The 16,026-nt window shown below is 41.8% G+C and overlaps 1 protein-coding gene across 1 annotated transcript in view; it reads right to left on the reverse strand.

Annotated features, from left to right (window-relative positions):
* Nucleotides 1-16,026, reverse strand: part of LOC117442937 (NLR family CARD domain-containing protein 3-like) — a 73,155-nt gene that overhangs the window by 13,646 nt on the left and 43,483 nt on the right. The window contains 8 exon segments of the mRNA XM_034078899.2: nucleotides 5,382-5,422; nucleotides 5,794-5,967; nucleotides 6,389-6,562; nucleotides 7,082-7,255; nucleotides 7,677-7,850; nucleotides 8,370-8,543; nucleotides 8,965-9,138; nucleotides 9,658-9,816. Coding sequence (XP_033934790.1) covers nucleotides 5,382-5,422; nucleotides 5,794-5,967; nucleotides 6,389-6,562; nucleotides 7,082-7,255; nucleotides 7,677-7,850; nucleotides 8,370-8,543; nucleotides 8,965-9,138; nucleotides 9,658-9,816 — 1,244 coding nt within the window.

Genomic DNA, 16,026 nt, shown 5'->3' on the forward strand with positions numbered 1-16,026 from the left:
TTCCCATTGGATAACGGAGGATTTTACACCAGGAAGTAAGTATTCCCCTTACTGTCGATTGATTTTACAGTGATATCTGCACTACTCATCGACTAAAAAACACCAGATCATCCTTGTTAATTACACAACATTGATTGGTTTAAATTGTGAAAAATGCTTTTGTATTTTTCCCCTTCGATTCCCCAAATATTTTTTCGGAGTTTAGGATGGCAGTAGACACTACACTACCCAGAATCCTCAGCAATCGTTTGGGACTACACCATGTGCTTTGCTCGACAAACCCCGTGATAACCTTCTTAAGATGTTTTTGATAACATTGTTAGAACATTATGCCCTACTATTCATAAAACGTTTTCAGCGGGATGTTTAATTTAGGTTCCCAGAATGTTCTTCTGAAGGGTAGGATAACGTTCTCTAAAAACATTTTTAAAACATTTTTGAAAACATTGTTAGAACATTATGCCCAAACCTGCCTTTGCCTAGGCTCAAAGCAGACCTTATAGCCTTTGTAACATTACTAGCAAGACGTCTTATCCCAACAAGATGGAAATCACCAACACCACCTTCCCACGTTATGTGGATAAGGGACATTTTTAATCATTTGCAGCTTGAAAAAAATCCTTTACGCATTGAGGGGCTCCTCCATGATGTTCCAAAGTGTCTGGGGGCCTTTCTATGCCTATTCAAAGAGGATGACCTTCCCGGATATTCCGGAATAAGACCCAAATATATATATAAATATATGTTGTTGTTTTTATATATATATTAGGGCTGTCAAGTTAAGGCGTTAATAACGCAAAAAAAAATTAACGCCACTAATTATTTTAACGCGATTAACGGAAAAAAAATTCCTCGGCCGCCCCGTAGCTTCAGAGCGCATCGAGTTTAAAATACAGTCTACAAGCTGATGCTGACAGCCCCGCTCCTGCCGTCCGCTTGTGGCAGACCACACTTCCACGCTCACCGGCAGGCACCGACTGGCCATCTGGAGGACCGGGAGGGTGTGTGTGTGTGTGGCGCGAGCGAGGCATACCTTACGTGCATTGTTGTTGTTAGCATCTGGTGCTAGCTAGCTGCGCTAACAGATATAAGGAGCTGTTTCAATGAAAACTGAGGAGCGACATTTCGCCGAGCACTTTATGCAGGAAGCCAGACAGTGGGACATTGTACGAAAAGTCAGCACACTCAGCACGGATAGTGCGCAACATGATTGCAGCGTCCAGGCAGCTTCCGTTCGAGCATATGCCTTGAGTTGCACATAGCTCCAACGAGCCAGCACACACACACACACACACACACACACACACACACACACACACACACACACACACACACACACACACACACACACACACACACACACACACACACACACACACACACACACACACACACACACACACACACACACACACACACACACACACCACACACACACACACACACACACACACACACACACACACACACACACACACACACACACACACACACACACACACACACACACACACACACACACACACACACACACACACACACACACACACACACACAGAGAGTATTGTATGAGAGGTTCCAGGTTGAATTCAGGCGAATATTTGTATTGTTCAAATGATAATAAACATTAGCATAAAGCATGTTTGTCCACTCATATGTTGATAAGAGTATTAAAAACTTGAAAAATATTCCTCTAAGGTGCATTTAGAACAGATAAAAAATGTACGATTCATTTGCGATTAATCGCGATTAACTATTTTAAACGACTGACAGCCCTAATATATATATATATATATATACACATACAATATATATATATATATACACACACAATATATATATATATATATATATATATTAGGGCTGTCAGTCGATTAAAATATTTAATCGCATGATTGTCCGTAGTTAATCACGATTAATCGCACATTTTTTATCTGTTCTAAATGCACCTTAGAGGAATATTTTTCAAGTTTTTAATACTCTTATCAACATATGAGTGGACAAATATGCTTTATATGTATGTTTATTATCATTTGAACAATGACAAATATTCTCATGAATATTAAACACAACAACCTGGAACCTCTCATACAATACAAATGGTGTGTGTGTGTGTGTGTGTGTGTGTGTGTGTGTGTGTGTGTGTGTGTGTGTGTGTGTGTGTGTGTGTGTGTGTGTGTGTGTGTGTGTGTGTGTGTGTGTGTGTGTTGGATCGTTGGAGCTATGTGCAACTCAAGGCATATGCTCGAACGGGAGCTGCCTGGACGCTGCAATCATGAGTGTGCTGACTTCTCCTCCAATGTCCCACTGTCTGGCTTCCTGCATCAAGTCAAGTGCTCGGCTCAGTTGTGGCGAAATGTCGCTCCTCTGTTTTCATTTAAACAGCTCCTTATATCCGTTAGCGCAGCTAGCTAGCACCAGATGCTAACAACAACAACAACAACAATGCACGTAAGGTCTCTCTCTCGCTCGCTCGGGCCACACATACACACACCCTCCCGGTCCTCCCGATGGCCAGTCGGTGAGCGTGGAAGTGTGGTCTGCCACAAGCGGGCGGCAGGAGCGGGGCTGTCAGCAGATGGTACTTTAAACTCCATGCGCTCTGAAACTACGGGGCGGCAGAGGAAAAAAATACACATGCGTTAATCGCGTTAAAATAATTAGTGGCGTTAATTTTTTTTTTTTAAGTTATTAACGCGTTAACTTGACAGCCCTAATATATATATATATATACACACAGTGGGGCAAAAAAGTATTTAGTCAGCCACCAATTGTGCAAGTTCCCACTTAAAAAGAAGAGAGGCCTGTAATTTTCATCCTACTGTTCGAAATTAAAATCAATGTTTTGAGAGCATAGTGCACCTTAAACACACAGTCAGTTTAATTGCTGTTTTATACTGAAAAACCAGAAGATCTTGTACACAACCAGTTGTTAAGCTTTTATTCTGAAAATCCTTCATCTCCGGTTAGCATGAGGCTAATATACCATTTACTATAGAGGTGAATTTAGCAGCGATATGATATGATGTTGCACAGCGAAACCTACTGATTTCAACACTACAACTATAGACGTCGAGATATTATTATTGTTGGATAAGGTACAGTTTATTTGAGTACGTTATTGTTTACAGATGTGGGTAGCATGTGACAACATTCAGAACGACCGGAAACCAAACTGCTGTGAAGTATTTCCTGTATTTTTAGGAGTATTGATTACAGCGTTTAGAATGTGTTATGAAAAGTCATGAAAGAGTTAAGGAAGAGAAAAGGCGTGTTTAGATATATATTGAATGTACAGTGTCTTTATCCTCTGATATGCGTAACAACGGATATTGAAATGTGGTGAGCTGGTCTGCAGGGAGGAGCCAGCAGAGGATATATATCACAGCTGTATTTCTGTTCGGACAATATTCTGTTTGTGACATTACCACGCTTTTTATTAATTAAAGTACCAATTTGAACCTTCTCAGAGACTCCATTTAGTCTCCTTTTTAAACTTCTGTCCTGGACGCTAGAATAATCACACACAGATAACACTAGGTACACTTCAACTATGAGAGACAAAATGGGGGAAAGAATCCAGGAAATCACATTGTAGGATTTTTAATGAATTAATTGGTAAATTCCTCGGTAAATAAGTATTTGGTCACCTCCAAACAAACAAGATTTCTGGCTCTCACAGACCTGTAACTTCTTCTTTAAGAGCCTCCTCTGTCCTCCACTCGTTAACTGTATTAATGGCACCTGTTTGAACTCGTTATCAGTATAAAAGACACCTGTCCACAACCTCAAACAGTCACACTCCAAACTCCACTATGGCCAAGACCAAAGAGCTGTCAAAGGACACCAGAAACACAATTGCAGACCTGCACCAGGCTGGGAAGACTGCATCTGCAATAGGTAAGCAGCTTGGTGTGAAGAAATCAACTGTGGGAGCAATTATTAGAAAATGGAAGACATACAAGACCACTGATAATCTCCCTCGATCTGGGGCTCCACGCAAGATCTCACCCCGTGGGGTCAAAATGATCACAAGAACGGTGAGCAAAGATCCAGAACCACACGGGGGGACCGAGTCAATGACCTGCAGAGAGCTGGGACCAAAGTAACAAAGGCTACCATCAGTAACACACTACGCCGCCAGGGACTCAAATCCTGCAGTGCCAGACGTGTCCCCCTGCTTAAGCCAGGACATGTCCAGGCCCGTCTGAAGTTTGCTAGAGAGCATTTAGATGATCCAGAAGAGGATTGGGAGAATGTCACCTGGTCAGATGAAACCAAAATAGAACTTTTTGGTAAAAACTCAACTAGACGTGTTTTGAGGAGAAAGAATGCTGAGTTGCATCCAAAGAACACCTACTGTGAAACATGGGGGTGGAACCATCATGCTTTGGGGCTTTCTGCAAAGGGACCAGGACGACTGATCCGTGTAAAGGAAAGAATGAATGGGGCCATGTATCGTGAGATTTTGAGTGACAACCTCCTTCCATCAGCAAGGGCATTGAAGATGAAACGTGGCTGGGTCTTTCAGCATGACAATGATCCCAAACACACCGCCCGGGCAACGAAGGAGTGGCTTCGTAAGAAGCATTTCAAGGCTTCCTTGTGTGTTTCCTTGTGAAGACTTACAGAAAACGTTTGACCTCTGTCATTGCCAACAAAGGGTATATAACAAAGTATTGAGATGAACTTTTGTTATTGACCAAATACTTATTTTCCACCATCATTTGCAAATAAATTGTGATTTTCTTGATTTTTTTTTTTCTCATTTTGTCTCTCATAGTTGAAGTGTACCTAGGATGAAAATTACAGGCCTCTCTCATCTTTTTAAGTGGGAGAACTTGCACAATTGGTGGCTGACTAAATACTTTTTTGCCCCACTATATATATATATATGAAACATTTTTATTTATTTGTATTCTTACCTGAAGAGAATGAGGTTATGTGTTTGTTTGGGCTAGTGGTGGTCTAATGGATAGTGAGGTGGGGTGAAGATCGGAAGGTTGTGAGTTCAAATCCACTAGTGTGCCCTTGAGTAAGGCACTTAGCCCTTAGTTACTCCAGGGAGAATGTCCCTGTAATTGGTAATTGTAAGTCGCTTTGGATAAAAGCGTCAGCTAAATGTAATGTAATGTTTGCATTTTGTTGTGTGACCGAGCCGACTGTTTGTCTTGTTGTTGTAATGTATCATGTTATGTAATGTGACACTGTCAATCACAACCGCTCTGTCATCACTCTGTTTAATTAAATCAATAAACAAAGTTTATAAAAGAAGAAAATGGAATTAAAACAAATGTTTTGTTGTTCTATGAGGAACATGCATTTAAGATCAGATTTAAAATGTACAATATCTTGATGAATGGAGGATATGGTTTACTCACAGGTCTTCTGGATCTTGGCTCTGATCGCCTCGCCTCTGATCCTGTAGGGATTAACACAATCCAACAGTTTTAGATCCAGTTTAAAATAAGTGTTTGTTCTTTGAGTTAGCTTCAGAGTCCTGACTGATCTCATGCTTTACATCCCATCATATCTTCTCTACAAACACTACGACTGCCTGCCTCAGCTGCATTACAGGAAGTAACTGCTCATTAGTCTAGAAACTAAAAACATGACAGGGAACAAAACAGAATACCTTGTTCACTCCTCTGTTAAATCCTTTAAATCTGTTAAAAATCTGAATATGTATGTGGCTTTGCATTGTCAGTTTAAAATATATTGTTTGTGGAATAATGAATCTGTTGTGATTCTCCAGTGTGAGAAACACCTCCCTGTGTTTAATACAATACTGACCAGAGAGTCTCCAGTCTGCAGTCTGGACTCTCCAGAAGATCTCTCAGCAGCTCCACTCCTGAATCCTTCAGATAGTTCTCACTCAGGTCCAGCTCTCTCAGATGGGAGGGGTTGGACTTCAGAGCTGAGGCCAGAGCAGAACAGCTGATCTCTGACAACCTGCAGCCACTCAGTCTGAATAAAGTAAACATGATGAGGATACACATCAGTTTATAATCCAATCCAATAACTGAATGCCTGCCGTTTATTATCTGTGAAAACACATTGAAATCAATGGGAAGCAAGAAAAACATTTATACTTCAGAAAGTAAACTTTATCAATGTAAAACTAATATTAGTTCAGATTGCCTTCTTTATTCAGACGTGACCATTTACTAAAGATTGAAAAACTACATTTACATTAACAACTAAAAGTGGATATTTAAAATGTTTCCTTAAGGAACAGTCAACTTTTATGACTGCAGACTAAATGTAGTACAAGAAAAAGAAAAATATGAACAAAATGACATATACTAAATAAATGTATAAGCATTAGTTTAAACTGTTAATGAAACACATGAGATCTCCAGCAGTAACAGAGAGTCAGTGAACTGACCTGAGAGTCTCCAGTCTGCAGTCTGGACTCCCCAGAAGATCTCTCAGCAGCTCCACTCCTGAATCCTGCAGAGCGTTTCCTCTCAGGTCCAGATGTCTCAGGTGGGAGGGGTTGGACTTCAGAGCTGAGGCCAGAGCAGAACAGCTGATCTCTGACAACCTGCAGCTCCTCAGTCTGAATAAAGAAAACATGATGAGGATAAAAAATCTGTTTATAATCCAATCAGATGTTCAGGTTTAATATGTGTAGCTCAACATTACTGTGTTCTAATCAATGAGCTTTCCCTGAATTACAGTGACTGTCATTCTGATCATCATAATATCAGCCTTCTGTTTATTATCTGTGAAAACACATTGAAATCAATGGGAAGCAAGAAAAACATTTATACTTCAGAAAGTAAACTTTATCAATTCAAAAATAATATACATTCTGATTACCGTCGTTATTCTAAAGATTGAAAATGTACATTTTGCTTAACAACCAAAAGTGGATCACTACTGTATTTCCTTAAAGGAACAGTCCACCTTTATGACTGCAGACTGAGTGTAATACGATTATTAAAGTAAGACAAATTAAAATAAACGACATACTGTATAGAATTGTATTGATGTAGTATTCATGTACAAGTAACAGGTTCAATAACTAATGAAACACATGAGATTTCCAGCAGTAACAGAGAGTCAGTGAACTGACCTGAGGGTCTCCAGTCTGCAGTCTGGACTCTCCAGTCCAGAACTCAGCAGCTCCACTGCTGAATCCTGCAGAGCGTTGTAACTCAGGTCCAGCTCTCTCAGGTGGGAGGGGTTGGACTTCAGAGCTGAGGCCAGAGCAGAACAGCTGATCTCTGACAACCTGCAGCCACTCAGTCTGAATAAAGTAAACATGATGAGGATACACATCAGTTTATAATCCAATCCAATAACTGAATGCCTGCCGTTTATTATCTGTGAAAACACATTGAAATCAATGGGAAGCAAGAAAAACATTTATACTTCAGAAAGTAAACTTTATCAATGTAAAACTAATATTAGTTCAGATTGCCTTCTTTATTCAGACGTGACCATTTACTAAAGATTGAAAAACTACATTTACATTAACAACTAAAAGTGGATATTTAAAATGTTTCCTTAAGGAACAGTCAACTTTTATGACTGCAGACTAAATGTAGTACAAGAAAAAGAAAAATATGAACAAAATGACATATACTAAATAAATGTATAAGCATTAGTTTAAACTGTTAATGAAACACATGAGATCTCCAGCAGTAACAGAGAGTCAGTGAACTGACCTGAGAGTCTCCAGTCTGCAGTCTGGACTCCCCAGAAGATCTCTCAGCAGCTCCACTCCTGAATCCTGCAGAGCGTTTCCTCTCAGGTCCAGATGTCTCAGGTGGGAGGGGTTGGACTTCAGAGCTGAGGCCAGAGCAGAACAGCTGATCTCTGACAACCTGCAGCTCCTCAGTCTGAATAAAGAAAACATGATGAGGATAAAAAATCTGTTTATAATCCAATCAGATGTTCAGGTTTAATATGTGTAGCTCAACATTACTGTGTTCTAATCAATGAGCTTTCCCTGAATTACAGTGACTGTCATTCTGATCATCATAATATCAGCCTTCTGTTTATTATCTGTGAAAACACATTGAAATCAATGGGAAGCAAGAAAAACATTTATACTTCAGAAAGTAAACTTTATCAATTCAAAAATAATATACATTCTGATTACCGTCGTTATTCTAAAGATTGAAAATGTACATTTTGCTTAACAACCAAAAGTGGATCACTACTGTATTTCCTTAAAGGAACAGTCCACCTTTATGACTGCAGACTGAGTGTAATACGATTATTAAAGTAAGACAAATTAAAATAAACGACATACTGTATAGAATTGTATTGATGTAGTATTCATGTACAAGTAACAGGTTCAATAACTAATGAAACACATGAGATTTCCAGCAGTAACAGAGAGTCAGTGAACTGACCTGAGGGTCTCCAGTCTGCAGTCTGGACTCTCCAGTCCAGAACTCAGCAGCTCCACTGCTGAATCCTGCAGAGCGTTGTAACTCAGGTCCAGCTCTCTCAGGTGGGAGGGGTTGGACTTCAGAGCTGAGGCCAGAGCAGAACAGCTGATCTCTGACAACCTGCAGCCACTCAGTCTGAATAAAGTAAACATGATGAGGATACACATCAGTTTATAATCCAATCCAATAACTGAATGCCTGCCGTTTATTATCTGTGAAAACACATTGAAATCAATGGGAAGCAAGAAAAACATTTATACTTCAGAAAGTAAACTTTATCAATGTAAAACTAATATTAGTTCAGATTGCCTTCTTTATTCAGACGTGACCATTTACTAAAGATTGAAAAACTACATTTACATTAACAACTAAAAGTGGATATTTAAAATGTTTCCTTAAGGAACAGTCAACTTTTATGACTGCAGACTAAATGTAGTACAAGAAAAAGAAAAATATGAACAAAATGACATATACTAAATAAATGTATAAGCATTAGTTTAAACTGTTAATGAAACACATGAGATCTCCAGCAGTAACAGAGAGTCAGTGAACTGACCTGAGAGTCTCCAGTCTGCAGTCTGGACTCCCCAGAAGATCTCTCAGCAGCTCCACTCCTGAATCCTGCAGAGCGTTTCCTCTCAGGTTCAGATGTCTCAGGTGGGAGGGGTTGGACTTCAGAGCTGAGGCCAGAGCAGAACAGCTGATCTCTGACAACCTGCAGCTCCTCAGTCTGAATAAAGAAAACATGATGAGGATAAAAAATCTGTTTATAATCCAATCAGATGTTCAGGTTTAATATGTGTAGCTCAACATTACTGTGTTCTAATCAATGAGCTTTCCCTGAATTACAGTGACTGTCATTCTGATCATCATAATATCAGCCTTCTGTTTATTATCTGTGAAAACACATTGAAATCAATGGGAAGCAAGAAAAACATTTATACTTCAGAAAGTAAACTTTATCAATTCAAAAATAATATACATTCTGATTACCGTCGTTATTCTAAAGATTGAAAATGTACATTTTGCTTAACAACCAAAAGTGGATCACTACTGTATTTCCTTAAAGGAACAGTCCACCTTTATGACTGCAGACTGAGTGTAATACGATTATTAAAGTAAGACAAATTAAAATAAACGACATACTGTATAGAATTGTATTGATGTAGTATTCATGTACAAGTAACAGGTTCAATAACTAATGAAACACATGAGATTTCCAGCAGTAACAGAGAGTCAGTGAACTGACCTGCAGTCTGGACTCTCCAGTCCAGAACTCAGCAGCTCCACTCCTGAATCCTGCAGAGCGTTGTAACTCAGGTCCAGCTCTCTCAGGTGGGAGGGGTTGGACTTCAGAGCTGAGGCCAGAGCAGAACAGCTGATCTCTGACAACCTGCAGCTCCTCAGTCTGAATAAAGAAAACATGATGTAACTTTAGAAAACAAAGTTCCTGTTTGAAATAACTCCAGGTTTAATCATCTGATCAGAGCTGAAGAAGTTTAGAAAGTGGAAACTCCAACAGGTTAAAAACTGTGAGATCCAGAAAGAGGGAAAGAGCTCTCATTCATATTAAAGACAACGTGAACGTACTTCAGTACAAAGTGGAGACTTCACATCTGAGCCTCTGCTCCATCTACACAGACTCTTGATGTGCAGCCAGACACACACAAACACAGAAACTGATTCAACTCAAGATCACAATGTTTACAAAGATCACAAATATGTCAGGATGACTTTGAAAGAAATGTGAAGAAAAACATCCAGATTATTATTTTAGGAATAGTGAGTCATCAAATCACAGCATCTTCAGTGTAAACTAGTCAGTCAGTATCAGCATCATGTAGCTTCATAAAAGCTAGTGGTTAAATATACAAAGGACATTTACTCAAGTAGTGTTTATTAGTAAAAGATGTATGTACCTGTACCTTACTTCAGTATTTTAACATTATGCTAGTAGCAGCAAAACTCCCTATGAGTTATGCCGCTGAGAGGCTTAAACTTTGCTCTTCGCTGTGGCGCGTTCCATACAAGAGTCCGTACTGTAGTTAGATTTGACAATGTTTCATAACGAAACAAAATAAATAATATACAAGTCCGGACCTCAGTCAACAGAAAGTGGAGATATTCAGCCTGTCCTCTTAGTCATACATAAAACCAGCATCCAACAGGTGACCTAATGGCAATAAACGACACCCATGGGACAGTTGCCAGTGATAACCAATAAGAATTAAACATGGTGTAAACAAATAAAGATAATAATAGAAATAATAAGCAATGGCAAAACAAGCATTTTTGCTCCGACAATGCTACTTTATCATTTTACTCCACTACATTTTGTAGGCAAATGTTCTACTAGTCGCTCCCTAAACTTATGTTATATATTTAGTTACCAGTTACTTTGCAGATTTGGTTAATTAATAAAAAATATAAATCGACACACATTATTATACATGATAAAAGTAAAGCTACCCAGCAGGGGAGAGTGGGGTAAAATGAGCCATTGACCCACCCCCTGTATCCAGGCAACTGTGCACATGTGTTGTCATGTGACCATAAATTAACACCATTTCTATATCACTGTGATGGAGAGAAGCACATGGTAAAGTGGTAAAGTGGTTTACACAATAAACCATGTTTTTTACTTTTGACAGTAACATTTCAACATGTCAGGTAACCTTGTATTTAAATGTAGTTTTACAGTACTGATGTGTTTTTTATGTTTTAAAACATTGTATCAAACCCATCATGCCAAGAAAGTCCAAGAGAAAGAGTGAGGAGATGGAGAGAGCGGCCACTCATGGCAATCCTGGAGAATCCATCAGTGCAGTGGCAAAAGACAGAAATATTGACAGGTCAACCCTGAGTCGATACTTAAAAAGGAGGGAGGACAGGAAGTGGAAATAGTAGGGTACAGTGGAACAGAAATACATTACATTGCATTTAGCTGACGCTTTTATCCAAAGCGACTTACAATAAGTGCGTTCGACCAAGAAGACACAAACTTGAAGAAAACAGAATCATATAAGTACATCAGGTTTCATAGAGCCAAACCATTTCAAGTGCTACTCAACTGGCTTTAGATAAGCCAGTCCTTTATTAGTATATAAGTGCTTTGTTAATAGTTCTATCGCTCGAAGTGTCGAAAGAGATGAGTTTTCAGTCTGCGCCGGAAGGTGTGTAAGCTTTCTGCTGTCCTGATGTCAATGGGGAGCTCAGTCCATTTGGACTACCTATGTTGCAAATGTATTATCTTTTCAATTTACACACGGCATCTATTGCACGTCTGTCCGTCCTGGGAGAGGGATCCCTCCTCTGTTGCTCTCCCTGAGGTTTCTCCCATGTTCCCTTTAAACTGTGGGTTTTCTTCAGAAGTTTTTCCTTGTACGATGTGAGGGTCTAAGGACAGAGGGTCTAAGGACAGAGGGTGTCGTATTGTCATACTGAAACATTGATTGATTCCACCATTTTGGAGCCAGGATAGCAAACCCACGTGTTTCTGCTGATGGGAACTTGGGTCCCCCTCGCAGCGAGGGTGCAGCGAGCCGTTTGGCTGATGCAGAGCGTAGAGCACGTGCTGGGGTGTACGGTTTAACCATGTCCTGGATGTAGGAAGGGCCAGATCCATTCGCAGCATGGTACGCAGGTACCAGTGTCTTGAAGTGGATTCTAGCAGTTACCGGAAGCCAGTGGAGGGAGCGGAGGAGCGGCGTGGTGTGGGAACATTTAGGAAGGTTGAAGACCAGACGAGCTGCTGCATTCTGGATGAGCTGCAGAGGTCGGATGGCACATGCAGGTAGACCAGCCAGGAGGGAGTTGCAGTAGTCTAGGCGTGAGGTGACGAGAGCCTGGACCAGAACCTGCGTCGCTTTCTGGGTCAGCTGGGGACGCATCCTCCTGATGCTGTAGAGCGTGTATCTGCAGCAGCGGGTTGCAGCAGCGATGTTTGCAGTGAAGGACAGGTTGTTATCTAGGGTCACACCCAGAGTCCTTGCAGTCTGAGTCGGGGAAACAACAGAGGTGCCGATGTTGATAGTCAGGTCAAGAGTGGGACAATCTGTTCCCGGAAGGAAAAGCAGTTCAGTTTTGTCCAGGTTGAGCTTGAGGTGATGAGCAGACATCCACTGAGAGATGTCAGCTAGACAAGCAGAGATGCGAGCGACGACCTGGGTCTCTGAGCGGGGAAAGGACAGAATCAATTGGGTGTCGTCAGCGTAGCAGTGGTATGAGAAACCATGCGGGATAATGACAGATCCGAGCGAGTTTGTGTACAGGGAGAAGAGGAGGGGACCGAGAACAGAGCCCTGAGGGACCCCTGTAGTTAATTGACAAGGGTCGGACTCGGACCCTCTCCAAGTTACCCTGTAGGTGCGGTCTTTGAGGTATGAGGTGAGGAGGGAAAGTGCAGAGCCTGAGACTCCAAGTTCTTGGAGAGTGCGAAGGAGGATCTGATGGTTCACCGTGTCGAATGCAGCAGACAGGTCCAACAGGATGAGGACAGAGGAGAGGGAGGCTGCTTTAGCCGTGTGCCGTTCCTCAGAGACAGCAAGGAGGGCAGTTTCTGTGGAGTGACCTGCCTTGAAACCAGACTGGTGCGGATCCAGAAGGTTGTTCTGATGGAGATAACAGGAGAGTTGTTTAAAGACAGCGCGTTCAAGTGTTTTAGACAGGAACGGGAGGAGAGAGACAGGCCTGTAGTTTATAACATCAGACGGGTTGAGAGTGGGTTTCTTCAGGAGAGGGTTTACTCTCGCCTCCTTGAGGCTGTTTGGAAAGTGACCAGAAGTTAGAGAAGTGTTGATGAAATGGGTTAGCAACGGTAGAATATCAGGAGTCATAGTCTGAAGGAGGTTTTAGGGGATAGGGTCCAGAGGACAGGTGGTGGGGCGGGCAGAGGTAATGAGGGTAAGAACCTCACTTGGCGAGAGAGGGGAGAAGGAGGTCAGTGTGCGGGGTGGAAGGAGGGTCTGGTGACCCAGCGGTGAGTAGGGGTGAGTCAGAAAAGAAGAGCGAATATCATCAACCTTTTTTTCAAAGTGGTTAACAAAGTCGCTTGGAAGAAGGGAGGAGGGGGGAGGGGCTTTGGGGGGGGTCCAGGAGGGAGGAGGGGGAAGGGGCTTTGGGGGGGTCCAAGAGGGGGGAGGGGGGAGGGGCCTTGGGGGGGTCCAAGAGGGTGGAGAAGATGGAAAATAGTTTTTGGGGATTGGAATAGGAAGATTGGATCTTATCTTGAAAGAAAGTGCTTTTTGCCTGAGAGATGGAAGCAGAGAAAGAGGAGAGGAGAGCCTGATAGGTTAGGAGGTCGTCACGGTGTTTGGATTTCCACCGTTTCCGCTCTGCTGCCCGAAGGACGGTTCTATTAGCACGCAGTGCGTCATTTAGCCAGGGAGCAGGAGTGGACTGACGAGCCTGCCGAGATGTGAGAGGACAGAGAGAGTCCAGACAGGTGTTCTTAATTTGATGTAGTTTACGAAGCATTTTTACTTTACACGACACTGTTCAACACTTAATTCTGCTTCACTCTTTAACTAAACAACGTGTCACAAGAACGCGGATGTCTTAGAAAATCTTTAGCGAAAGAGTCTTTCAAGACATCCGCGTTCTTGTGACACGTAAATACTACGCTTCCTATGTTTTGGTGCGGACTGCGTTCACACCAGCGATGAACCACTCCAGAGTTTGCAAGCAAGCGTTCCGAGACCACCTATTCTAGCGGACCAGAGTCCGGTTGTTTAGTTCACTTCAGAGGTCTCGGACTGCGTTCACACCGACCCAAATGAAACGCACCAAGCGGCTAAACGCACCAGGGTTCGATTCAACCGGACTATCCAAGGCTGGTGTGAATGCGACCTAAAACTAAAAAGGAAATTTAACACGGGACTAAGACTAAAACTAAATAAAAAAATAGCTGACGAAATTAACGCTAGGGGACACATGAACAGGAATGGAGTATATACTAGTGATGGCAGTTTGACACTGAAGCTTCGAACGGAGCTTCAACCCTGGTCTTCCTATTCCATAGAAGCAGTGCTTCGAAGCTTGCTTCAAATCACGTGACATATGACGTCAGAAGCAGCAACTGCTTCATTCCCGTAATGAATCACTTGACTGGTTCGCGGTCCCATTCACGCGATTCAATGCACTGCCTCGTCTCGATTCTGACAGGTGACAGGTTGAAACCGTTTCAAATGTTAGCGCTTCAACACTTTATGACCGCTCTAAACAATGCGCAATGTGTGGGTTGTTGTTGTAGTTTGCGTTGTTGCTGTTGAGTTGATGTTGGTATTGCATTTGATATCATTATAGAGCAAGCCAGGAAGAAAGATAGGTCGTTCTGGCTCGGGAAACACTTCGAAATGGTGGAGAAGTTGTGAACAAAAAGACAGTCATCAGTAATATAAAAACAGTTCAATATTTCAAGGAATAGAAAGCCCAGTGGGTCGAGTCGGCGGCCAGGATGCGGCGATGTCCTCGCGCAGCTGGTTCAAAGCCCGGAATGGATGTATTTTAATCATTGCTTTTCAACTTTAATAACTGATAAATGGCCCTCTCCTCCCAAAAAAAATGTCCAGCACTCTCTAGTCTCCTCTCAATAGCCCAATACACACAATTATCAATCTTTAATTGCAAATAGAACATGATATTCAGTCTTAGTGTGTGTGTGCATCGAATATTTTTCAAGGCAAAGATACGTTAAACCCAATGCAGCCTTGCACTTCGCCAGGAGGAGCTCGCTGTAAACTGCAAAGCTTCCAGAAATGAACCTATTTTCCGACACAATTGTCCAAGTGGTTCGATGCTTCATTCAAAGCTTCATTTTGCCATCATATTATATACCATGTTTTAGCAAACACCAGCGATACTTAGCTCAAAGTAGGATTTGCCTCCTCTTTGCCTCCCGCAGGACTCTATTGTCTTTGTCAGTCTGATGCTGAAGCTGAAGCTAGCTCCAGGAGAGTGCTGCCTAAAATGGAGACCAGTCCTGATTGCTGAGTTGTGTCACAGCTGTGGGGCCACGCCCCTTTAATTAGTTAACTCTCTCAGCTGGTCAATCAATCAATGTTTTATTTATATGCCCAATATCACAAATGTTACATTGTCTCAGTGGTCTTCACAATGTGTACAGAATCCAGTATGACAATACGACACCCTCTGTCCTTAGACCCTCTGTCCTTAGACCCTCTGTCCTTAGACCCTCACAGGGAGAGCAGCAGAGGAGGGATCCCTCTCCCAGGACGGACAGACGTGCAATAGATGCCGTGTGTAAATTGAAAAGATAATACATTTGCAACATAGGTAGTCCAAATGTTTGGAAATGCATTTGTCTATAATAAGAAGATGAATCCACTGATTGGCAGCAATAGGAAATTACCCTAGTGCTCAGACTGAGAATTAAACACTGTTTCTGGGGGGGAGTGGCCTCAGATCAGAGGAATGATTTTATTTATATAGCTCTTATCTACAACTCAAAGACGCTTTACAGTATGAGGGAGGGTAGAGAAACAAGGACAGGCAAACAAATAAATATAGTAAAATAAAATAAACAGAAAAGTCAGTCAAGAGGAAGTTGATTGAGAGGGGGGAGGGGGGCTTACAGAGTTGAAAAGATGTGTATGAAACA

This window comes from Pseudochaenichthys georgianus, unplaced genomic scaffold (genome assembly GCF_902827115.2).
Source record: "Pseudochaenichthys georgianus unplaced genomic scaffold, fPseGeo1.2 scaffold_507_arrow_ctg1, whole genome shotgun sequence".
Lineage (NCBI taxonomy): Eukaryota > Metazoa > Chordata > Actinopteri > Perciformes > Channichthyidae > Pseudochaenichthys > Pseudochaenichthys georgianus.